The sequence below is a fragment of the Rhamphochromis sp. 'chilingali' genome, assembly GCF_963969265.1.
Source record: "Rhamphochromis sp. 'chilingali' genome assembly, chromosome: 9".
Taxonomy (NCBI): domain Eukaryota; kingdom Metazoa; phylum Chordata; class Actinopteri; order Cichliformes; family Cichlidae; genus Rhamphochromis; species Rhamphochromis sp. 'chilingali'.
Genome location: NC_137936.1, coordinates 19,979,766 through 20,001,570, shown reverse-complemented (window position 1 = coordinate 20,001,570; position 21,805 = coordinate 19,979,766). Strand labels below are relative to the sequence as shown.

The following is a 21,805-nucleotide window of genomic DNA, read 5'->3' as shown; positions in this document are numbered from 1 at the left end:
CCTCCAGTAGAACCAGGCTTAGGGAGGGGTGACCATCTGCTGCAACTGTTTGGGGCCAACAACAAGGGGAGGAAGACGGGACAAAAACATGCTGTGGAGAGCCAGAAATTAATACTAACTAATAATTAAATGCAGAGAAGCATATAAACACATAGTGAGTGTTTATTCACTTACTAAGGCCACAGGCAAAAATATGTGGGTAACTGTGACAGCGAGTCAAATGGAACAATAATTTTTTTTGTGTTCATTTCACTCAGCATAATCTTTTTTGGGCATATGTATAACTGGGGTGACTATGCCAGGTGGGAGAGCAGGTCATTTCTAATTGCAAGGTTGGTCCAGCCTGCATACCAAACATCCCTGAGCAAGATACTAAGCCCAAGTTACTTCTGATGCATCCATTAAAGTATAAACGTGTGTGCATGTTGGACAGGAAGCACTTACCTAGAAAGAGCATAGGGAAAAAAGTGCTTGTATGAATGGGTGAACTAGTTATGTAAAGTGCTGAATAAACGCAGAATAAGAACTAGTCCACTTACCATTGAAAAATAATGTAATTATGATGGTTAGAGTTGTGATTAGAAATTTACATCTACTCATGGGCATGAATGACGCAGCAATTTGGGGCTTTTAATGATATCCTGTGAACAAGCCTATGATTGTAGAGAATACATCTTTAATGGCTTTACAAAAACTGGTAGCACAAGCTTGGGATTTTCTCTAATCCACACAGGGTCAAAATATTATCGTCCCTTAGTAAGTTGCACTTCGACCAGACGCTTTCGGCAGATATAAACAAGCTTCTGACATAATTCTGGCTGAATATTTTACCACTCTTGGCAGAAATGTAGACTTCATTTAAATTGGTTGGTTTCCTAGCTCTTAAGTTAGCAAGAGCCAGGAAACAGGATTGAGCTCGGGGCTTTGGGAAGTCCCTTCTAGAAGCTATCCCCCCCCCCCCCAGTTTAAATAAATAATTTAAAACAAAAAAATTACCATCACATGCATGCACCGTGATAAGTGAATGCAAACATCTGACCACAACTTCATCCATAATTTACAATAAATGCGAATTCTATATTTTCTTTAATTATAACTGTTTTGGAGGATTTTAAACATCTTTAGATGTTTATCCATCACGTAGAAGAGAAGTTTCTGAGTAGTCCCGCATTAATTCTACAGTAGCTACGGCAGATCCTAAATACAGAAGCGGAGCTGTGAACTTTCTTCATCCTGAATGAGTCCTGCAGCAGATGTCAGGCTCTGCTCCGACTTCTGATCTCATCATCATAGCGTCAGTTTGGGATTGAGGCCTGAAGAGGCAGAGAAAAATTCATTTCAAAAATAATTCTACACAACCACACCTCGGGCCGCTGCTGCGGACCTTCGGACAAGATTCTGCGGATGCGCTGAAGCGAGTCCGACAGTCACGTTCCATTTCTCATCTCGCGAGAGTTCACTGCGCCCCCAAAAATTATGGACGTCGGTGGAAACGGTAGTGGGCTACCTGTAAACAATAAGCAGAGAGCTATGCTACCTAACAAAACCAGGGGCGAATTTACCCGCAATCAAAGAAAAGATTCAGAGGTACGTATCCAGATGTTTATGGTTGATTTCCAGCGTGTATTTTTTTTAGCTAAAGAGACAAGGCCTTTCCTGCTGCTAGTGTAAAGTTAGCTAGCTCTGTCATTGTAGCACAATTAGTATTTCTAACATGATTCGGGAGTTAAGAGCAGCAAACGACCTTCATTACGGTGTTTGTACGTGTACCTAGCTGTACGGTGTTCCGTTTGTTTTCCGGTGTTAACACATTGAAAAGCGAGCAGGAGACAGCTAGCTGACGTTAGCCGGCTACAGGCCAGGCTTGTGTATGTGTCAGAAACCTAAGGACCTGTTGAAAACTGATTGTTTAGGTCCTGGTTAACGCATTTAATCTTTCTAATGCGACAGTCGGCTATTACAGTGTAATTTTACTGTATATATGCAAAATTGGTCACCCATTTGTGTGACGTTTAAAGAAAACAAGCTGAGTGTTTCCGTGTAGTGGTTTAAATAGCCACTGGAGACAGTCATGGTAGCACTGATTCCCTGTCTGTCTTGAAGAGGTGTATTATATCCAGTCTTTTCTTAAAAGTAGGCTCACAGCGGCAATAGTAAATCCTCCTGTGTTTAGTTGTAATGCTTCATGATGGCAGCTTCAGTGTGTTACTGTTACTTTCAGTGTTGCAGCTGGTACACATGATATTGTTTATTGATTCATAAACTTTATATTACAAATCAGAGACTACATTAACTAGTCTGAAATGTAAATTATAGAATAAGAGATTATAGAGTTGTCAGTAACAAATGCTCAAATACAAGTTTATTACTACTACTATTGGTACACTCTTATAACAAACAGTGCCCAAAGCGGTTTATGTAACCAAAATATAGTGAGGTGTTAAAGTAACGGACATCAGCTGTGCACGGTGTTTATGGACAACTGAAAATATGACTGAGTGTGACAGAACTAAGTAACCCAACAAACCAACAGTGTCATGATGAAACTTTCCAAAGAGACTAAGCAGACTGAAAGTGGAGGTTTTATAACCTTTACCACTCCCACCACTCAGGTGCACCCAGTCTTAAACTGGACATAGTGCTATTACAGCAGTGTTTGATTGCATCTTATTTTTTACTTTGTGCTCCTGAACTACTTCGAACAGTATTGCTTGTTGTTGCCAACTGGATGTTTTTATACCTTTATACCTTATACCGTGCTTTATAGGCACGTATAAAGTGGATAACATGCCTGATTTAAAAAAATATATATATATATATGTTAAAAGATGTAAGCTTTGTTAGAGAGTAGCTGCCAGCACAGAGGAGTGTTTCACTTGTAGCTAAATACTAAAATGTGGTGAAATGCAGCTAAATGCATTGATTCAAGTACTCTACAAAGGAAGATCATAGTGATTATGATGCACTGCTGTAGATAAAACAACCCAACAAAAATGTATAAGCTCAACCTCAAACAGTGTTATCAGCAGTAAAAAGCCTCAAAAGACATTAATGCGGGAGAAATATTAATCCAACAGTAAAATACTAACGGGGAACATTTTTACTACACACTTGAAGTACAACTTGCTGGCTTACATGTGTTAACGTAAGTGGGCTTTTAATCCAGAAGGTTTCCTAGTCAAATTTATTTTTTGATATTGTAAATTGTGAAAATGCTACTTCCACCACTTTCTCTTAGCGAGAGTCACTTGGACATTTTGGTGCTTTGACTCTTGATGATGTTGTTGCTGTTGTTATGGAGAGTTTTGGAAAGGAAATTAAACACTTCTAACTAAATACCACCACTTATTAAATGAGAAAACAGTTTTTTATGTGCTTGTGTGTAGAGTTTGGGTAATGTGACTTCTTAACATCAGTCGGATGTGATTAAATTGGATTAATTACATTTTTTTTTCTTTCTATCTAGTAGCTCTCTTTCTAACCTCTGTGGTGTGTTGTGCACAGGGGCAGTCTGAGTTTCCAGATCTGGAGTTTGAATATTCGGACACAGATAAGTGGGCTGCAGAGCTGTCAGGTACGTGTGTGTAAGTGTGTGTGTGTGTGTGTGTGTGTCACACTTTAAGAACCTGTAACCACCTAATAATGTGTTCATATTACTTATGAACTCTTCATGTGTCTTGCAGAGCTTTACAGTTATACTGAAGGACCAGAGTTCGCTCTTAATAGGAAGTGCTTTGAAGAGGAATTCAGAGTTCATGGTAAGCACTCAGAATATACATACACAGCCATACAAATAAAAGATGAAGCAAGTATGCATCGTAGTTTATTTTCTTCACCTCTGCTGTGCCTTAGTGTCTGATAAGAAGTGGACAGAGCTCGATGAAGCTCAGCACAGAGCTCACGCTATGCGCCTGTTGGACAGTCTTGAAGTCACTGCCCGGGAGAAGAGGCTGAAGGTTGCTAGAGCCATTCTCTACATGGCTCAGGGTCAGTCCATCACACATTTCCATGATTTCAAGTTAACTAGAAAATAGTTTGTCTTCATGTACTTCATGTACTGTCTTCTTTTTTCCTGTTTTTAGGGACCTTTGCTGAGTGCAGCTCTGAGGTGGAGGTACAGCACTGGATGAGATACAACATATTTCTGCTGCTCGATGTGGGGACCTTCTCTGCTCTGGTGGAACTGCTCAACATGGAGATTGAGTATGCTCTCCATCAACTTTTTTAGCCTTGCAGAAGTAAATGCCAATTAAAACAAAACAAAGAAGCCATTTTTTCCTACCACATAGCTTTCTGGAAGCATTTATTGATGTCCAAAGGTGCCATAAATCAGTCAGCATGCAATTTTACTTTAAATTTAGGACGGGGGAAACACATTATTTGTCTGTTGGTTTTTTTGTTTGTTTGTTTTTATTGTTTTTGTTTTTTAAACTAATGAATTCACTCAGAATAAAAAAGAAGAATCACTGGTTGTCTGTGGTAGACTTCAGGTTAACCAGCTTCCTGGTGTGCTGTCTGTGTTTCAGTAACAGTGCTGCCTGCAGCAGCGCTGTCAGGAAACCAGCCATCTCCCTGGCTGACAGCACAGATCTCAGGGTGCTGCTTAACATCATGTACATGATGGTGGAAACCATCCAACAGGACGACCCAACCGACAAGCCCGAATGGATAACCATCAAGGAGACCTTCAGGACAGAACTGGGTAAATTTCATCAGAGTAGCTGAAGACTCATTGAGGTTATGTGCAGAATCAGCCTTGTAAATGAGCATGCTTCTCTGATCCAGGATCTCCTCTCTTCAACAACGAGCCCATTTCCGTTATGCTCTTTGGTATGGTTACCAAATTCTGCAGCGGTCATGCGCCTCACTTCCCCATGAAGAAAGTTTTGTTGCTGTTGTGGAAGAGCATACTGGTGAGAGACTCAAACATCAGCCTTTCACAGAGATACTGATATCCCAAAGAGTTTATCTTTATTTTCCTCCTAAATCCCATCTTATCTTCCAAAAACCTTCCTGTCTTCTGTTTCAGTTCACACTCGGAGGGTTTGAGCGGCTGCAGAGCATAAAGGTCCGTAAGAGAGAGGAACTGGGTCTCCCTCCTCTCCCGGAGGACAGCATCCGAGTCATTCGCAGCATGAGAGCGGCTTCTCCTCCTGCATCTGCATCTGACCTCATTGAGCAGCAACAAAAGCGGGCACGTCGTGAACACAAGGTAGTTATAGCTGCTACCATCAGGTTAAAGCCAGCTATAAGCAAAACACCTCAAAGTGAACAGCACTGCTCTCACAAACTTGTATTGGTGTGTACGATGGACTGTGTGCAGCAGCACACACTTTACAGCACCCATTCCCTCTTTGTGCAAACAAAACTGACAAATCCAGGAACACGAGCACGAGCGAGGAAAAGATGACTGCAGTCCAAAAACAGCTAAATAAAGACATTATTATAATTAATAATAATAATGATGATGTTTTTTTTTAGAGCACCAGCTTGCATTATTGTTTCATTTAGATGACGAGCCTTCTGCTTACAATGTATTCATGCAATAATTTCTCTGCATTCAGTGGCTTCATAGATGTAATACTTGAGTAATTTTAGTATTTGCTTCAGTCTAGTTGTAATTATCTTGTAACTCAAACACAGGCGCTGATAAAACAGGATAACCTTGATGCATTCAATGAAAAGGATCCTTACAAAGCGGATGACTCACGAGAAGATGAAGATGACAATGATGACAATGATAACTCTATAGAAGCAGAAACTTTCCCTCTAGAGCGGGACGAGGTGATGCCTCCACCTATTCCTCATCCTCCGTCGGAGAGGGTGTCCTTCCCAAAAGGTCTGCCGTGGGCTCCTAAAGTCAGGTACTGCTCAGTCTCACCAAACAGCAATGCTGAACTGTAATGATGTTAGTTCCTCCTTTATACCCACAAATATACAATTAAGACTTTTTTTGTTATTGATGTTACTGTTTTGCTCCAACAGGGAAAAAGATATTGAAAACTTCCTAGAATCAAGTAGAAGTAAATTCATTGGTTACACTCTTGGAAGGTAGTGTTTTCTTCATTTTTTTAAGAGATGACAGTTAGCTTTTGTGCAGAAATATTGACATGTTAAGAACTGTTTATTTTGTGCACACATTACAGTGATACAGATACAGTGGTTGGATTACCCAGGCCAATTCACGAGAGCATCAAGACCTTAAAGCAGGTATTGCAGTATTTTGTGCTGTACTTCATTGTTGGGATATTGAAGCATGGCTTAATTTCACACACCTGAAGTGTTCCTGAACCTTAATTTATTAAATGCTATCTTATTTTTCAGCACAAGTATGTCTCTATAGCTGAACTACAGATCATAAAGGAGGAGGAATTTCAGAAAACCCCTCTTTCTGGCGTAAGTATAAACAGATACAGTTTTATTAAAAGGAGATCTGTCGTGGTACCTCTCATTAGACTTCATTAAGGTTGGTTGGCATGGTTACTCAGTTCAGAATAATCCTTTTTTATCATATAATGGGCCTTGGTGCAGCCTCTTAGTTCATCTTCTATCTGAAACACAACTTTGTTCATTCATATCGTACACATCCAGCAGCAGAAACAAATTGCCTGACGCCTGTCTGAAGCCTTTGCACATACACTGACCTCATAATTTTAAACTCTGGCCATGCAGAAATTATTCTCACAGTAAGCATAATAGGTCCATTTTAATTATTCAGTTAAAGAAAAACACACAAAGTAAATTCTTCAACTCGACGTCTCTTGTTTTGTGTTTTTCTTCTTTCTTGTCGTCAGGGTGAAGAGGAAGTGGAGACGTGTGCCACCGAGCTGCTTTACCAGGGGATTCTGCCCAGTTTGCCTCAATACATGGTTAGTATTGCATGGTTTATATTGTGCTACTGTGGGACTACTCATACTACAGCTGTGGTAGAGTAAAAAGGCTTTAAAACCTGTAATTCTGTGTGAAAGCAACAACAGAGCAGGGTCTGCTCAGGGATGGCGATAAAGATTATTGCACAAATACTCTATTGCAGCACTTGTGTAAAGTGTTGTGTCACAGATCAGTGGTGTGCTGTTAGTTATACTAAAGCATTTAGTTAGATTTTACGAATTATATGCCGGATACATTTGAAGTACATAAATAAAACTCCAAGATTTAGAAACCTCAGTGTTGGCAGGCTGGATTTAAAGTGTTTAAATCACTCCATCATGCTTGGTCTCTCTGTAGATTGCTCTGCTGAAGATCCTGCTTGCTGCTGCTCCGACATCCAAAGCTAAAACCGACTCCATTAACATCCTGGCAGACGTGCTGCCGGAGGAGATGCCGTAAGTGCCTTGAGCCTGCCAGTTTCTTATCCACTGTGCCATTATGTGATAAAGAGGGAACATATGCTAACCGAGAGACATTTCCATTATCTAATGTACTCACATTTCAGGGTGAGTACAGGTTTTCAGGTCATGCACACTTGTACATACAGAGCTGGAACTGGTTTGGTTTTTTTTTTAAACAAGGAGATGTGGTTTATCGGCAGGTTATTTTGCCTGAGCATGTTTGAGAACAGTAGACTCTAAGATTGCTACGTTCTGATTTACAGGCAGGTGCTAGTTTTTACCTGCGAGCAGAACAGACTGAGGGTTATCTGATCTGATCTCTTCTGTCTGACCCTGCAGGACCACAGTGCTGCAAAGCATGAAACTTGGTGTTGATGTGAATCGGCACAAAGAGATCATTGTGAAAGCCATCTCTGCAATTCTGCTGCTTCTCCTGAAACACTTCAAACTCAACCACATCTACCAGGTGCGCACGCCACACGCCTGTTTAACGTTGCACATTGTTATTATTCCAGTTTAAATTATAATTTTGAGTCACATCAAATATCAAAACATGGTAATAGAGATAAAACAGATTCACTCCCCTTCACGCTGCAGCAGGTTTAGTTTAACTCACGTTTATTTACAGTATTTACAGCTTTGATTCAAAAAAAGTGACCAAAAATTTTTTGCACGTCTCTTAAACTAAATTCTGTCCACTGTAGAAAACAGAAAACATATCAAATGTTTAAACTGAGACATTTTACTTGTGCATGAAAAGTATTAGTGGACACACTAAGAAAAGTCTAGAAAAGTAGGAAAGCAGAAACTGCTGGAGGTACATTTTACAACTAATTAGGTTAACTGACAACAGGTCATCAATGTGATTGGGTATAAAAACAGCATCTTAGAGAGGCAGAGTTTATCAGAAGTAAAGATGGGCAGAGGTTAACCAATCTGAAAAAACTGCATCTACAAATTGTGGAAAAAGTTCAGAATAATGTTCTTCAACATAAAACTGTGAAGACCAGGGCTATCTCATCATCTACAGTACACAATATCCAAAGATTCAGACCATCTGGAGAAATCTCTGTGCGCAAGGGATGAGGCTGATAGTCAGTACTGGATGGCTGTGATCTTCGGGTCCTCAGGCATCGCTGCATTAAAAGCAGCCATGATGCTGTCAAGGAAACCTCATGGGCTCAGGAGCACATCCAGAAATTGTTGTCTGTAAACAGAGTTCATGGTGCCATCTGAAAATCTAGGGTGAAGCCTGATCAGGCAAAAATTAGGCCATAAGTGGACATGATCCAGAAACACTGCTGTCTTCTCCGGTGCTGGCTTCTTTAGATTGACATATGCTCCACGTCTGTTTCATGGAAGGAAAACTAAGACGCTAAACTGCAAACTGCAGCTATTAAAACTTCTATTAAAACTATGAAATTAAAATTCATAGTAGAAGAGTCTGGGTGCTGAACTGACCTGCCTGCAGTCCAGATTATTTACCAACTAAACAACTCAAAAACAAAAGATACCACAAAAAAGACCCAGGACGGCTGAGCAGGTAGAGTCATTTCCTCTCCCAAAAGTCCAGCAGCTGGTCTCCTCAGTTCCTCCTATCAAATTCAAAACAAGCTAATAATTTTCCTAAAATGGTACATTTATTGTCAGTTTAAACGTTTGATATGCTTTCTGTGTTCTGAATAAAATCTGGGCTTATGAGGTTTTCGGGTCATTGCATTCTGTTTTTATTAAGTTTTAAAACAGGGAATTGGGTTAAAAAATAGTCTTAAAAATCCACTTAAATATAAAAGGCGAGTTTCTTCTTTTCTTAAACTTAAATAAATCCTAGATTATTTTCAGAGTTGAACAGTTGTTGTGTTAATCGTGAGTTCAGTAGTAACCAAAATACAAACTACATACACGTACTGATATAAAAACGAATCCTTGTGTAACTGCTGTCCCTCTGTGTGTGTGGTTGGTGTTCATAGTTTGAGTACATGGCTCAGCACTTGGTGTTTGCCAACTGCATCCCCCTCATTCTCAAGTTCTTCAACCAGAACATCATGTCTTACATCACAGCTAAGAACAGGTACTTTCAGTATGGCGTTACATAACAAAGTCATGATTCCTGTTTGCAGTGCGCATCAATAAACTAAATGTACATGGCTCTGTATTTCACTGCATTGACTTTACTTTTTTCTTCCTCAAAGCATTTCAGTACTCGACTTTCCGTACTGTGTGGTGCACGAGCTCCCAGAGTTAACCGCAGAGAGTTTGGTAATTTTACCCCCCTTGTTTCTGTTGTTTTGTTGTTGTTGACACGTGACTGTAGGATTTGGATGTTTACTGTGGACGATTTCTTTGTTACAGGAAGCGGGAGACAACAATCAGTTTTGCTGGAGGAATCTGTTTTCCTGTATTAACCTGCTGAGGATCCTCAACAAACTGACCAAATGGAAGCACTCCAGAACAATGGTGAGAGGACGTCACGTCACATTTGCTGTGACACACGAATCACGTATGAAAAGACAGGATATAACTCTCTGCTTTGATTCCTTTTTTTTTTCCTTGACATTTTCTGCCAGATGCTGGTCGTGTTTAAGTCGGCACCCATCCTGAAAAGGGCGCTGAAGGTCAAGCAGGCAATGATGCAGCTGTATGTCCTCAAGCTGCTCAAAGTGCAAACAAAATACCTCGGACGTCAGTGGAGGAAGAGCAACATGAAGACCATGTCTGCCATCTACCAGAAGGTCCGACATCGCCTGAATGACGACTGGGCGTACGGAAACGGTGAGAGGAAAATCTGAACAGCTTTCGTGCAGAATATACAACACTACACACAAACATAGGACAGCATTATTCAAGTATCATTCTAGAAAAAGTGGGGAGCAGGTGATATTTGAACACCATAAAATCCTTTTTATATTCAGAGAACCAGTCAAACCTGGAAGCTCTTCTGCATACCTTGGCTGTCATGAGGGGTTACTTGAGTCACTGTTGCCTTTCTATGAGCTCAAAGAAGTCTGGCCATTCTTCTTTGACCTCTGACCTCTAAGAGAACTGCTGCTCACTGGAGATTTTCTCTTTTTTTTGGACCATTCTCTGTAAACCCTGCCACGTGATTGGCTGATTAGATGTGTGTTAACGAGCTGTTAGACAGCAAATAAAGTGGCCGGTGAGTGTGCATTTAATAAATGTCATGAGTTGGGAAAAGTGCCGCAGACTGCCTGAGGTGAGACAGCTGGTGTGTGAGTGAAAGATGAGCTGCACATTCAAAGTGTTTCGTGTTTCTCAGACCAGTCGTCTGTTCGCTGCATGAATGTTTCATGTGTTTGTCGCCTTTTTGAGACAAACCTGCTGTTTTGTTTTTATGTCCTAATGGAGATCAGGATTTGTGGGCTGCTGCAGATTGCTGTTACGCTCAGAGCAGACAAAATCCACTAACTTACAGTTACTGTTTGTTTTGTGTGAGCAGATCTGGACGCTCGTCCGTGGGACTTCCAGGCCGAGGAGTGCGCTCTACGAGCCAACATCGAGCGCTTCAACAGCCGCCGCTACGACAAGAGCCACAGCAATCCCGACTTCCTGCCTGTGGATAACTGTCTGCAAAGTGTTCTGGGCCAACGAGTGGACCTGCCCGAGGACTTCCAAATGAACTACGACCTTTGGCTGGAGAGGGAAGTCTTCTCCAAACCTATTTCCTGGGAAGAACTGCTACAGTGAGACTCGACCACCGTCAACATTCTTGTCGTTTATTCTTGTTTTTTTTGTTTTGTTTTTTAAACAGTTTCAGCCAGGTGTTCAGATGAAGCACCACCAGTGCTCTCACTGATCAACAGAACTCTTCTCTGAACAGAACAGTATGCTACACATTCTGTATAGACTGAAGGTGACGGATGGATTTTATTCTCAGTTTCCAGCACGGAGGAGTGTTGTCGGGGGTCCTGCTAAATGCTTTTGGTGTTTGAACTTTTGCCTTTTGAGAAATTTTGCATTGTTATGATTTCTGTGTAGTTTTTAGCCAAAAAAAAGATCATCCTTTTGTACTTAGGTTCTCTGAGATGTCTCTTGCCTCGTTCCCAGTTTTTTAATGAAATAGCTGATAATGACCTCAGTGCTAAAACTCCATTTGCGGACTTGAACTCTGCTCCTTCTTTACATTACAGATATTTCCTCTGTGTGCCTCTTACCTGCTACTGTAGGTTCGCAACTCACCAGGAAGAACTACATGACCACACTTTCACTTTTAAGTTTAAATAGAGTATTCATTTTAGGTATTACGTGTTAGGCCAGGCTCAGCACAGTGAATACATGAATAAAACATTCCTCGTTCCATCTCACGAGTTCATCATCTTCAGAGAGACTGAAGGAAAGGTCAGGATTTCTTTATGTACACTCATGATAGTCGGATCATTGCTCCTTTAACAGTTGGACCTTTTTGTTGCCCTGCTGGATTTTCAGGATGATATCATATCTGTTTTACCTGACTAAGTGCTTTTGCTCTGGGACCATCAATGAGGCTGAATGGACATTAAAATCCCAGTCTAGACAAAAAACAAACAAACAAGAAGCTCGTCAGCATCTTCGTCTTCTTTGTTGTGCACACACCTGCACTGTGTGTGTTGGATCTTGTGAGAGAAAAGAGTGTTTCTGGTCTCATAAATGTGGTTCTTGTTGCCTGGTTTTATTCATCAGACGGCTGTTTTTGAACAGAAGGGTACAACTGAATTTAAATTGCCAGTTACAGAACTGTTATACTTCTACATCTTTTTCAGATATGAGTTTCTTTGTTTTATTTAAACATTCAGGAAATGAAAGTACATGTAAATTACAAAGCTTATTTATCACTGCTTTTCTTTGTTTTATGTTTACCTAAATACTGTAATAAAGACATTCATGTTGGATTTATTTGTCCTTTCTGAAGGTTGTTGTTTACATTTGTCTGGTCTTTGAGATTCAAACAGCCAGTGTGGAGGAGACACAGACTCCGCCTTCCTTTTTACAAGAATTTCAAAAGATTTAGTCACTCCCACACACAAACACACACTTGTGAGTCATTTGTGCAGGAAACGAAACGAAACTTGTGACAGCCCGCCTTTTTACCACAGAGACATGGCGGAGCGTAACATTCCTGCGAAGATGAACCACCTCTGCTGTCAAATTTGCAGAAACCTTCTCAGGAATCCTGTGATGATTCCTTGCGGACACAACTTTTGCATGCGCTGCATCCAGGACCAATGGGATTGTGACCAGCTGAGGAACAGTCTCTGCAGGTGCCCCGAATGTAAATATGAGTTTCCATCCAGACCTCAGCTGATCAAGAACACAACTCTAGCTGAGGTGGTGAGAGAGACAGAAATGAGTTGTAATAAAGAGCAGCAGTCCTCAGAAGGGAATCGGAAAGTCCTGAAGAGACCCCGGAGCTGTGCAGAAACATCAGAGAGCACTTTGTGTGGAAAACACAACAAGCCCCTGGAGGTTTACTGCTGCACAGATAAGCAGATCATATGTGCACAGTGTGCTTCAGCTGAGCATGGAGGATCGGGTTGGTGAAGGAGGAACGGAGGCGGAAGGAGGTACTTACAGTTTTTTCTGAATGCTTAAACCCTAACTGTGATTCCTGTAGCACAATCTCTAAAACTATTCAGACTTATAGCAAAACCACTCACTGAGTTTGCAAAACTAAAAGCACAAAAACTGCTTTGCACTCAGTTTGCAATTTTGTAACACACACTTTGCAAAACGGTAGGCACAATTCACTGCACAACACTCAATTACCAAATTTCCAACACACTCCTAGCAAAAGTATACACATGTATGGCTATCATTAAAACTAATTTGCCAACTGTCTGGCACACTTTCACATGTGAAAACTTTTTTAGATAATTAGTTCACTTTGCAATCAGCCTAAGCACTATAATACAGGTAAGCTGTGTGTGCGGAGTACAATGGAGGGAGCAGAAAGAGTGAGAAGTAGAGGAGGCCGAGGAAGAGGACGTGGAGGTGAAGAAGTAGGATGAAGAGGACGACAAGGACAAGGAGGAGCAAGAGGAAGACGAGGAGGGGGGAGAGGAAGATGAGGAGGGGGGAGAGGAAGGGTAGGAAGAGTAAGAAATAGAATTGCTGATGACATCAGAGCTACAATAGTGGACCATGTAATCAACCGTGGAATGACCCTGAGGGTAGCTGGCCAACGGGTCCAGCCTAACTCGAGCCGCTACACTGTAGCAAGTACCATAAGGACATCTTGAAATGAGAATCGGTTAGTACAGTCACTTCGCACAAAGATTTGTAGCACTGCCATATGCCAATGAGAAACACACCAATACCACTGATGTAAAAATACTGAAGTTGTTACTTTACAGAATTGCTAGATGACCAGATGCTGGGGGCAGAGGAAGCATGTTCACTGCAGACCAAGTAACCCATATCGTGTGTTGGAATTTTGGCGATCGTGGCTCAAGAGTTGGGAGTTCGCCTTGGAATCGGAAGGTTGCCGGTTCGAGCCCCGGCTTGGACAGTCTCGGTCGTTGTGTCCTTGGGCAAGACACTTCACCCGTCGCCTACTGGTGGTGGTCAGAGGGCCCGGTGGCGCCAGTGTCCGGCAGCCTCGCCTCTGTCAGTGCGCCCCAGGGTGGCTGTGGCTACAATGTAGCTTGCCATCACCAGTGTGTGAATGTGTGCGTGAATGGGTGGATGACTGGATATGTAAAGCGCTTTGGGGTCCTTAGGGACTAGTAAAGCGCTATATAAATACAGGCCATTTACCATATAGTCATTATGGCGATTGCAAATAATCCTATACTTGGAAATAAACACTTGTGTTTGTTTTGATGTGTTTGAATAAACACCAGTACTTGAAGTTTGGATCCCTCTATGCTTATGGATCTATGACAGAAGTATGAGCTCAAACTGACATAGCCTACCTTGTGCACAGAGAAAGCAAAAGCCAGATGTGTTTTGTATTCATACCATCAGTGTGCAGTTGGCGCATTGTGTGCTTAGTAGATGATGGCTTGTGTGTACTGTTTGATATGGAAACACCATTTTTACGAAGGTGTGAAGAGTTAATCTAGCTGTGTTTGCTTTTGCAAGAGAACTACAATGTTTTGATTATTGGGTGACAGGTTTTCTTATTTGTGTGAAGAGTTTTGCAAAATTAGCCAATAGTTACAAAAAATGTGCTTAAGCAATCAGAAAAAACTGTAAAACAAGATTAAAAAAAAAGGTGCAAATCCTACTTGAAAGCTCAAATTTGCAGGAAGAAGAAACTGAAGGAAGAATCTCCTGAAAAGCTTTTGGTGAATTAGCCCAGGAGTCAATTCATGCAGTCTTATGGCATAATACTAGACCTTCTAGCACTTACAGTTTTTTCTGATTGCTTAAGCACATTTTTTGTAACTATTGGCTAATTTTGCAAAACTCTTCACACAAATAAGAAAACCTGTCACCCAATAATCAAAACATCGTAGTTCTCTTGCAAAAGCAAACACAGCTAGATTAACTCTTCACACCTTCGTAAAAATGGTGTTTCCGTATCAAACAGTACACACAAGCCATCATCTACTAAGCACACAATGCGGCAACTGCACACTGATGGTATGAATACAAAACACATCTGGCTTTTGCTTTCTCTGTGCACAAGGTAGGCTATGTCAGTTTGAGCTCATACTGCTGTCATAGATCCATAAGCATAGAGGGATCCAAACTTCAAGTACTGGTGTTTATTCAAACACATCAAAACAAACACAAGTGTTTATTTCCAAGTATAGGATTATTTGCAATCACCATAATGACTATATGGGTTACTTGGTCTGCAGTGAACATGCTTCCTCTGCCCCCAGCATCTGGTCATCTAGCAATCTGGTCATCTAGCAAAAAAATAATTTCCCCCAGGGATCAATAAAGTATTCTGATTCTGATTCTGATACTGTAAAGTAACAATTTCAGTATTTTTACATCAGTGGTATTGGTGTGTTTCTCATTGGCATATGGCAGTGCTACAAATCTTTGTGCGAAGTGACTGTACTAACCGATTCTCATTTCAAGATGTCCTTATGGTACTTGCTACAGTGTAGCGGCTCGAGTTAGGCTGGACCCGTTGGCCAGCTACCCTCAGGGTCATTCCACGGTTGATTACATGGTCCACTATTGTAGCTCTGATGTCATCAGCAATTCTATTTCTTACTCTTCCTACCCTTCCTCTCCCCCCTCCTCATCTTCCTCTCCCCCCTCCTCATCTTCCTCTTGCTCCTCCTTGTCCTTGTCGTCCTCTTCATCCTACTTCTTCACCTCCACGTCCTCTTCCTCGGCCTCCTCTACTTCTCACTCTTTCTGCTCCCTCCATTGTACTCCGCACACACAGCTTACCTGTATTATAGTGCTTAGGCTGATTGCAAAGTGAACTAATTATCTAAAAAAGTTTTCACATGTGAAAGTGTGCCAGACAGTTGGCAAATTAGTTTTAATGATAGCCATACATGTGTATACTTTTGCTAGGAGTGTGTTGGAAATTTGGTAATTGAGTGTTGTGTAGTTAATTGTGCCTACAGTTTTGCAAAGTGTGTGTTACAAAATTGCAAACTGAGTGCAAAGCAGTTTTTGTGCTTTTAGTTTTGCAAACTCAGTGAGTGGTTTTGCTATAAGTCTGAATAGTTTTAGAGATTGTGCTACAGGAATCACAGTTAGGGTTTAAGCATTCAGAAAAAACTGTAATATTTCCAACTCCAGATTTAGTTTTGAAACGACAATGCAGCGACATAGCTGACTATAACAAAAATATTACAAGAACATGTTTTCTCTTTGGGTAAATCCAGGAAACTGTCATTAACCAATTGCTCGTGATTTCCTGCAACTTCAAGATTGCTGACAATGTTTTATATCCTGGTGGATATTTGGAAACTTTTGCATATCTTGTGATTTATATATATGTACAATGATTTTAGCCATGTAACTGAGATGAAAGCAAAGTGCACGCTGCATCTAAGGCACACAGATCGACGATTCAAACTTCAACATAAGCCTAAAAAAATGAATAATTGCTGAAACTAAGTTTCGATTGGAAGTGAGGGGAGGAAAACCGGAGAACAGACACCCTGTGGAACGAAAACAGAGGCTGATGATAACTATTATAATTATTAAATGCAGGATGGTGTATAAACACATAGTGAGTGAAAAAGAAACACGGTGTATTATGGGAAGCCCCCAGTAGAACAGACCGACTGCAGAATAACTAAAGGAAGATTCATGGTTATCTGATCCAAATCTATTGATAATCCCTTATCAACAAGGGACGTTTTAAGCCTAATTTTAAAAGTAGATGGGCTGTCTGTATTTCAGACAGGTGACACTTCCACTTTATTTGGTTAAACAAATCATTCCTGAGTACTGGGACAGCCTTACAAAACATTCAAATGACTTACAGCATCGACCCAGTTTTAGACAAAGATGCATTTGATTCATACAAATGTAAAAAGTGCCATCCAGGAAAAAACTAACAAAATCTAAACAAATTATGTGTTTGCTTCCAACTAACACATTCTGAAGAAGGAACTTAAGGACATGCAGACAAAGTTCAAGCAGACTCTTCAGAAGCAAGAAAGGAAAAGAGAGATGATGGGGGAGATGCTCGGACAGATTCAGGTGAGGGGAACATGTGACCAAAAAGTTATGTTGTCTGAAGTGTTTGTAGTGTGTCACCCACTCACATGTGTATCAAACAGGACGAGGCGAGAAAAACAGAAGCCTTCTGTGAGAGCGTCATAGTGGGCGCCATCGACTCCCTTCAGAAACATTACCTGTCAGTGAAGGAAGTGATTGCAGCTCAGGAGGAGGCGGCTGCAGCTCAGGTTCGCATCTCGCTGAAGAGCCTGGAGGAGGAGGTGAAGCAGATGAAGGAGAGGGATGCTAAGCTGGACCACCTGGCACAGACTGAGAGCCACATCCGTTTCCTGCAGGTATACTCCCAACACAGCGCTGGAAACGTTGCCTGTTTCTGAGTGACGGGTCGTATCCTGAACTTCTCCCCTCCATCCTCACAGAAATGGCCCTCTCTGAAGCTCCTCTGTGACCCCTCGTTCCAGGAGCTTTCAGAGGATCCACTCCTCCACTTTGAGCTCACAAAGAGAGCCGTTGAGCATCTTGGGAAGCAACTGGAGGGATTCTGTGACAAAGAATTTGCCTCAATCTGTAACACTGGTATGTGTCGTTATGTGGAAAACATCTCTCTTTAATTATAAGAATGTAAGAATATCTATGTCCTTGCGTATGACAGCTGATGGTGAGGAGCAGCAGGAATCAGCATCAGAGATGGAGGAAGATGATGTCCAGCGAAGAAGTGAAGCCAGCGTCTCACAGCTCCATGGTTTGTCCTTCAAACAGTTTCCAGAACAATTTTAATATTATCTTACAATTGTGGTCAGAAGTTTACACCCACTCGTCATCATGGACATGACCGTCATGCTAATTTTGGGTTTTTAATGGTTTCTTTAAACTGTTGTTCAGCACACATCTTTAATGGCTTTGAGAAACAAGAATCGAAGAGAGAAGTTTGAATATATTTTGGATTTCTTTAATTCACACAGAGTCAAAAGTATACATACAGCCTCAAATATATTAACCAGCCCCCAATAATATTTTGTTAAATGTCCTGTTACTGTGAGCCTCCTTCATCCATTCCAAAACCAGCTGTGTCCGCATTGTCCGGATTATTTGACATTAGGTTGAAGAAGACCCTTATGAAAAGGACACCGAGGGAACAGTTTACCCTGCCCGGGATAGGGTTACCGGGGCCCCGCCCTGGAGCCAGGCCCGGGGAGGGTGCCCGAGGGCGAGCGTCTGGTGGCCGGGCCTTAGTCCATGGGGCCCGGCCGGGCACAGCCCGAAGAGGAGACATGGGCCCATCCTCCCGCAGGCCCACCACCCGCAGGAGGCGCCATAGGGGTCAGGTGCATTGTGTGCCGGGTGGCGGCCAGGAGCGGAGGCCCTGGCGGACTGACCCCCGGCTGCCAAGACTGGCAATAGGGACATGGAATGTCACCTCTCTGGTGGGAAAGGAGCCTGAGTTAGTGCGTGAGGTTGAGAGGTACCGGCTAGATATAGTCGGGCTCACCTCTACACATGGCTTGGGCTCTGGAACCAGTCTCCTGGAGAGGGGCTGGACTCTGTCTCAGTCTGGAGTTGCCCCTGGTGAGAGGCGGCGGGCTGGGGTGGGTATTCTAATATCCCCTCGGCTTGCTGCCGGTACGTTGGGGTTTTTCCCGGTGGACGAGAGGGTTCCAGGCATGTCCCACCGGGAGGAGGCCCCGGGGCAGACCCAGGACACGCTGGAGAGATTATATCTCTCGGCTGGCCTGGGAACGCCTTGGTATTCCCCCGGATAAGCTGGAGGAGGTGGCTGGGGAGAGGGAGGTCTGGGCCTCTTTGCTTAGGCTGCTGCCCCCGCGACCCGGCCCCGGATAAAGCGGATGAAGACGGATGGATGGATGGATGGATGGATGGATGGATAAGTTGAAGAATTTGCAGGTAGTCCTGCTCCTTATTCCATCCATTTTATGATGTACCAGTGACACGTTTATACAGGAGAACATCTGTCGTTTAAAAGGTTTTATTTGCTTCAGCAGTTGAAATTACAAGTTTACAGCACTGGACTTTGATGTGAACTCAGCCATCTGCTTCACACAGAGGATGACTCTCAGAGTGGGCAGTCCAGTTTTATACTACAACAAAAACACGTATTATTATGAAAGCGGAAGCGACGTGGCAGTCCTGCGACTCTTCTCCTCTCTTTGTTCCCAGCTGACCTCGTCTTGTATCTTCTCCTCTTCCTGGAAAAATAAGACAGAAAGAAAACACCTCCCTGCCTAGCCTTGATTTTTAATATAACCTAGCAATCCTAAGGCTACTGATTCCACTTATTATCTAAGTTCGGGACATTCTGTTCGGACTCCCTTGGCCCAGAAAATATAATCTGGACTTCTAACCAGTTATGATGTGTAAGCATGCTTTGCAAAACCCTCTGCACTTCTACATGTCAATCACGATAATTCAATTCATAGCGCTGAATGAAGCTTTCGACCCGTAATTCATGGAGTGCCTGATACCAGTACCACTGCTAAAAATAGCCCAGAGCATGATTCGGAGATGGTACAGTGTTCTTCGGTTTAAAAGCCTCAGCACTATTCCTCCAGATACACCTCATGTCATTGTGGCCAAAAAAGTCTTTATCTTGTCTGACTATAAAACTCGTCCATGTGAGCAGCAGCAAATTTTAGTCCAGCTTGAACGTGGAGCAGGGTCTTCTTTCTTGTATGGCACCCTTCTACATGCCAGTGTAAAAATCATTTCACCTTGGACAGGGGTGCTGGCAGTTCACAGTTAATGGCAGGTTTGAGTCGGTGGTTCCTGGGTTGTTCCTCAACATCCTTAAACATGTCCTCTCATCTGAGGGTCAAAGTTTGAGTCTGCTTCCAGACCTTGGCAAAATGGTGACACATCTGAATAACTTGTACTTACAGGCCAGTTTCAGGGTCCCTGTATTGTTTAATGATGCAGCAGAGACGCTCACTGACGCTCTGATGTCGTCTCCCGTGTCTCTTTACAGCTAGCAGGCCTCTGGCTAAACAGAAAGTTGAGCCTAAAACCAGAGAAGAGTTCCTGCAATGTAAGTTTATCTTCCAACCTGCATTCACCATGACTTTACCCACACACAGACTCATCCAACCACAGCTGTCTTCTTAGAATTCAGTCCTTAAATGTTCTCTTCATTATCTCAGATGCGTGTAAGCTCTCTCTGGACCCCACGACAGCTCATGAGGACCTGGTTATTTTGAAAGGAGGGAAGATGGTTAAGCTGTGCAATGAGAGGTCCAAGAATCCTAGTGTTCGTAACCCAGAGAGGTTTATACATCGGCGGCAGGTGCTGTGCAGGGAGGGACTGCAAGCTGACTGCTACTATGAGGTAGAGGTGAAAGGAGACAAAGCAGAGATCGCTCTAACCTACAAAGGAATAAACAGAAAATCCCGCACTACACTGTCAGCCTTCGGGGCCAATGCAAATTCCTGGAGTCTGGATCTATCTAAACATTACTCTGTGAGCCACAATTCTGACAGCATCCAGCTCACTACACCACCCCGTCATCACAGGGTTGGAATTTATCTTAAATTTCAAACCGGAACTTTGTCTTTCTATGAGGTGTCGGACAGTATGAACTTCCTGTACAAGGTTGAAGCCGAGTTCAGAGAGCCGCTGTATCCCGGATTCTGGCTCGGAGAGAAATGTTGCATCAGGATCTGTGATCTGAGACAGAGCCAACTGTAAAAGAACTGAAGAGGACTGCAAACAGCTTCTTTCTACTTAAAGGGAAATTAAAAATAATATGTATAGATTGCTGTATAGATTGCACAGTGCACTGACATGTCTGTTTCCTATGATGTGTGGGGTGGTTGATAACTCTGCAGTATATGAAGCCCAAATTGCCTATATGTGTAAGTTTGTATAAATTCAATAGTATAAAATTGCGTTTTTATTCATGCTGGACATGTTTTACTGTGGACAGAGTGCTGAATGTAGAAGAATGTCTTGTTTCTACGTAACCTCCGAAGGCAGGATTTAGCAAGTACATATAGTTGAGGGTATATATGTATATTCTGTTTCTATTTAACATTGCTTTGTGAAATTACTGTGTCCAGAAGAGGGCGCCATGTGTCTGCGGTTTGCCTAATAGCCTTGTATGGAATTTCAGTCAAGTCAATATTAAAGAACTAAATAAACAAGTGGACAAATAGAAATGTAATTAAATGAATCCTGAAATATTTTTCTAATTAAGAAAATGAATAAAAATAGAGGCCGTCTCTCTTGATTGCCCACTTCAGGGTGGGAGAAACACCCCTGAACTGTGTTATGATTGTTGATGTAACATAGTTTGCTTACCAGAGGGCCCTCTGAGCTCTTCCCTGTTGGTAACACCAGAACACTCAGTGGGAAATTAGTAATAAATTAGTCATCTATGACCTGTTGACACAATAAAACAAGATTTATTTAAACTGCATTGCCATATATTATCTCAGTAAGGCTCATAAATACGTCCACATAACAAACGTTTTGGAAATCTGTCTAACGCATTAGCTGATATATTGGACTTATAAATCACCAGATATTGGTGCTGGTCTTAATAATCCTCTGTTGGTCCAGCTTTACTCAAGTACTCTGTATTTAAAATGCATGTTTGATTAAGGATGATGGATTTAACAGTGTGGTTAAAGGGAGATAATTTATTCTAGCAGGCAGGGAAATTGTGTAGATTTGATATTGCAGTGCTGGTTGGTGAGAGTCTCGAGGAGATTGTCATTAGTCTGCATTTGAACTCATTGTCTAATCTTCCTGTTCTGCTCGGTATGGCAGAATAGGAAGAATAGACTGTTTGGTCCTTATCTTTTTATTAATTGCTAATTCTGCATATTAAAACTGTGTGTCGTGTTTTAAAGTCTATGGT

At 42.0% G+C, this 21,805-nt stretch overlaps 1 protein-coding gene and 1 pseudogene across 2 annotated transcripts; both read left to right on the top strand.

The window, feature by feature from the left end:
• The first annotated feature begins 1,432 nt into the window (after window positions 1-1,432).
• strip1 (striatin interacting protein 1) lies at window positions 1,433-12,217 on the top strand. Its single transcript, XM_080890470.1, has 20 exons — window positions 1,433-1,587; window positions 3,505-3,574; window positions 3,684-3,758; window positions 3,853-3,987; window positions 4,083-4,203; window positions 4,527-4,702; window positions 4,786-4,913; window positions 5,030-5,212; window positions 5,644-5,864; window positions 5,986-6,051; window positions 6,147-6,210; window positions 6,325-6,396; window positions 6,795-6,869; window positions 7,228-7,325; window positions 7,671-7,797; window positions 9,302-9,402; window positions 9,524-9,590; window positions 9,684-9,788; window positions 9,899-10,103; window positions 10,789-12,217. The coding sequence occupies exons 1-20, from the start codon at window positions 1,477-1,479 to the stop codon at window positions 11,034-11,036; spliced, it is 2,448 nt and encodes an 815-aa protein (XP_080746596.1). The 5' UTR covers window positions 1,433-1,476; the 3' UTR covers window positions 11,037-12,217.
• A 42-nt stretch (window positions 12,218-12,259) lies between these two features.
• LOC308401989 (tripartite motif-containing protein 16-like protein) lies at window positions 12,260-21,553 on the top strand (annotated as a pseudogene). Its single transcript, XR_013974826.1, has 7 exons — window positions 12,260-12,889; window positions 16,860-16,955; window positions 17,036-17,269; window positions 17,354-17,510; window positions 17,587-17,676; window positions 19,915-19,974; window positions 20,087-21,553. The product of XR_013974826.1 is annotated as a tripartite motif-containing protein 16-like protein (transcript).
• The last annotated feature ends 252 nt before the right edge of the window (window positions 21,554-21,805 follow it).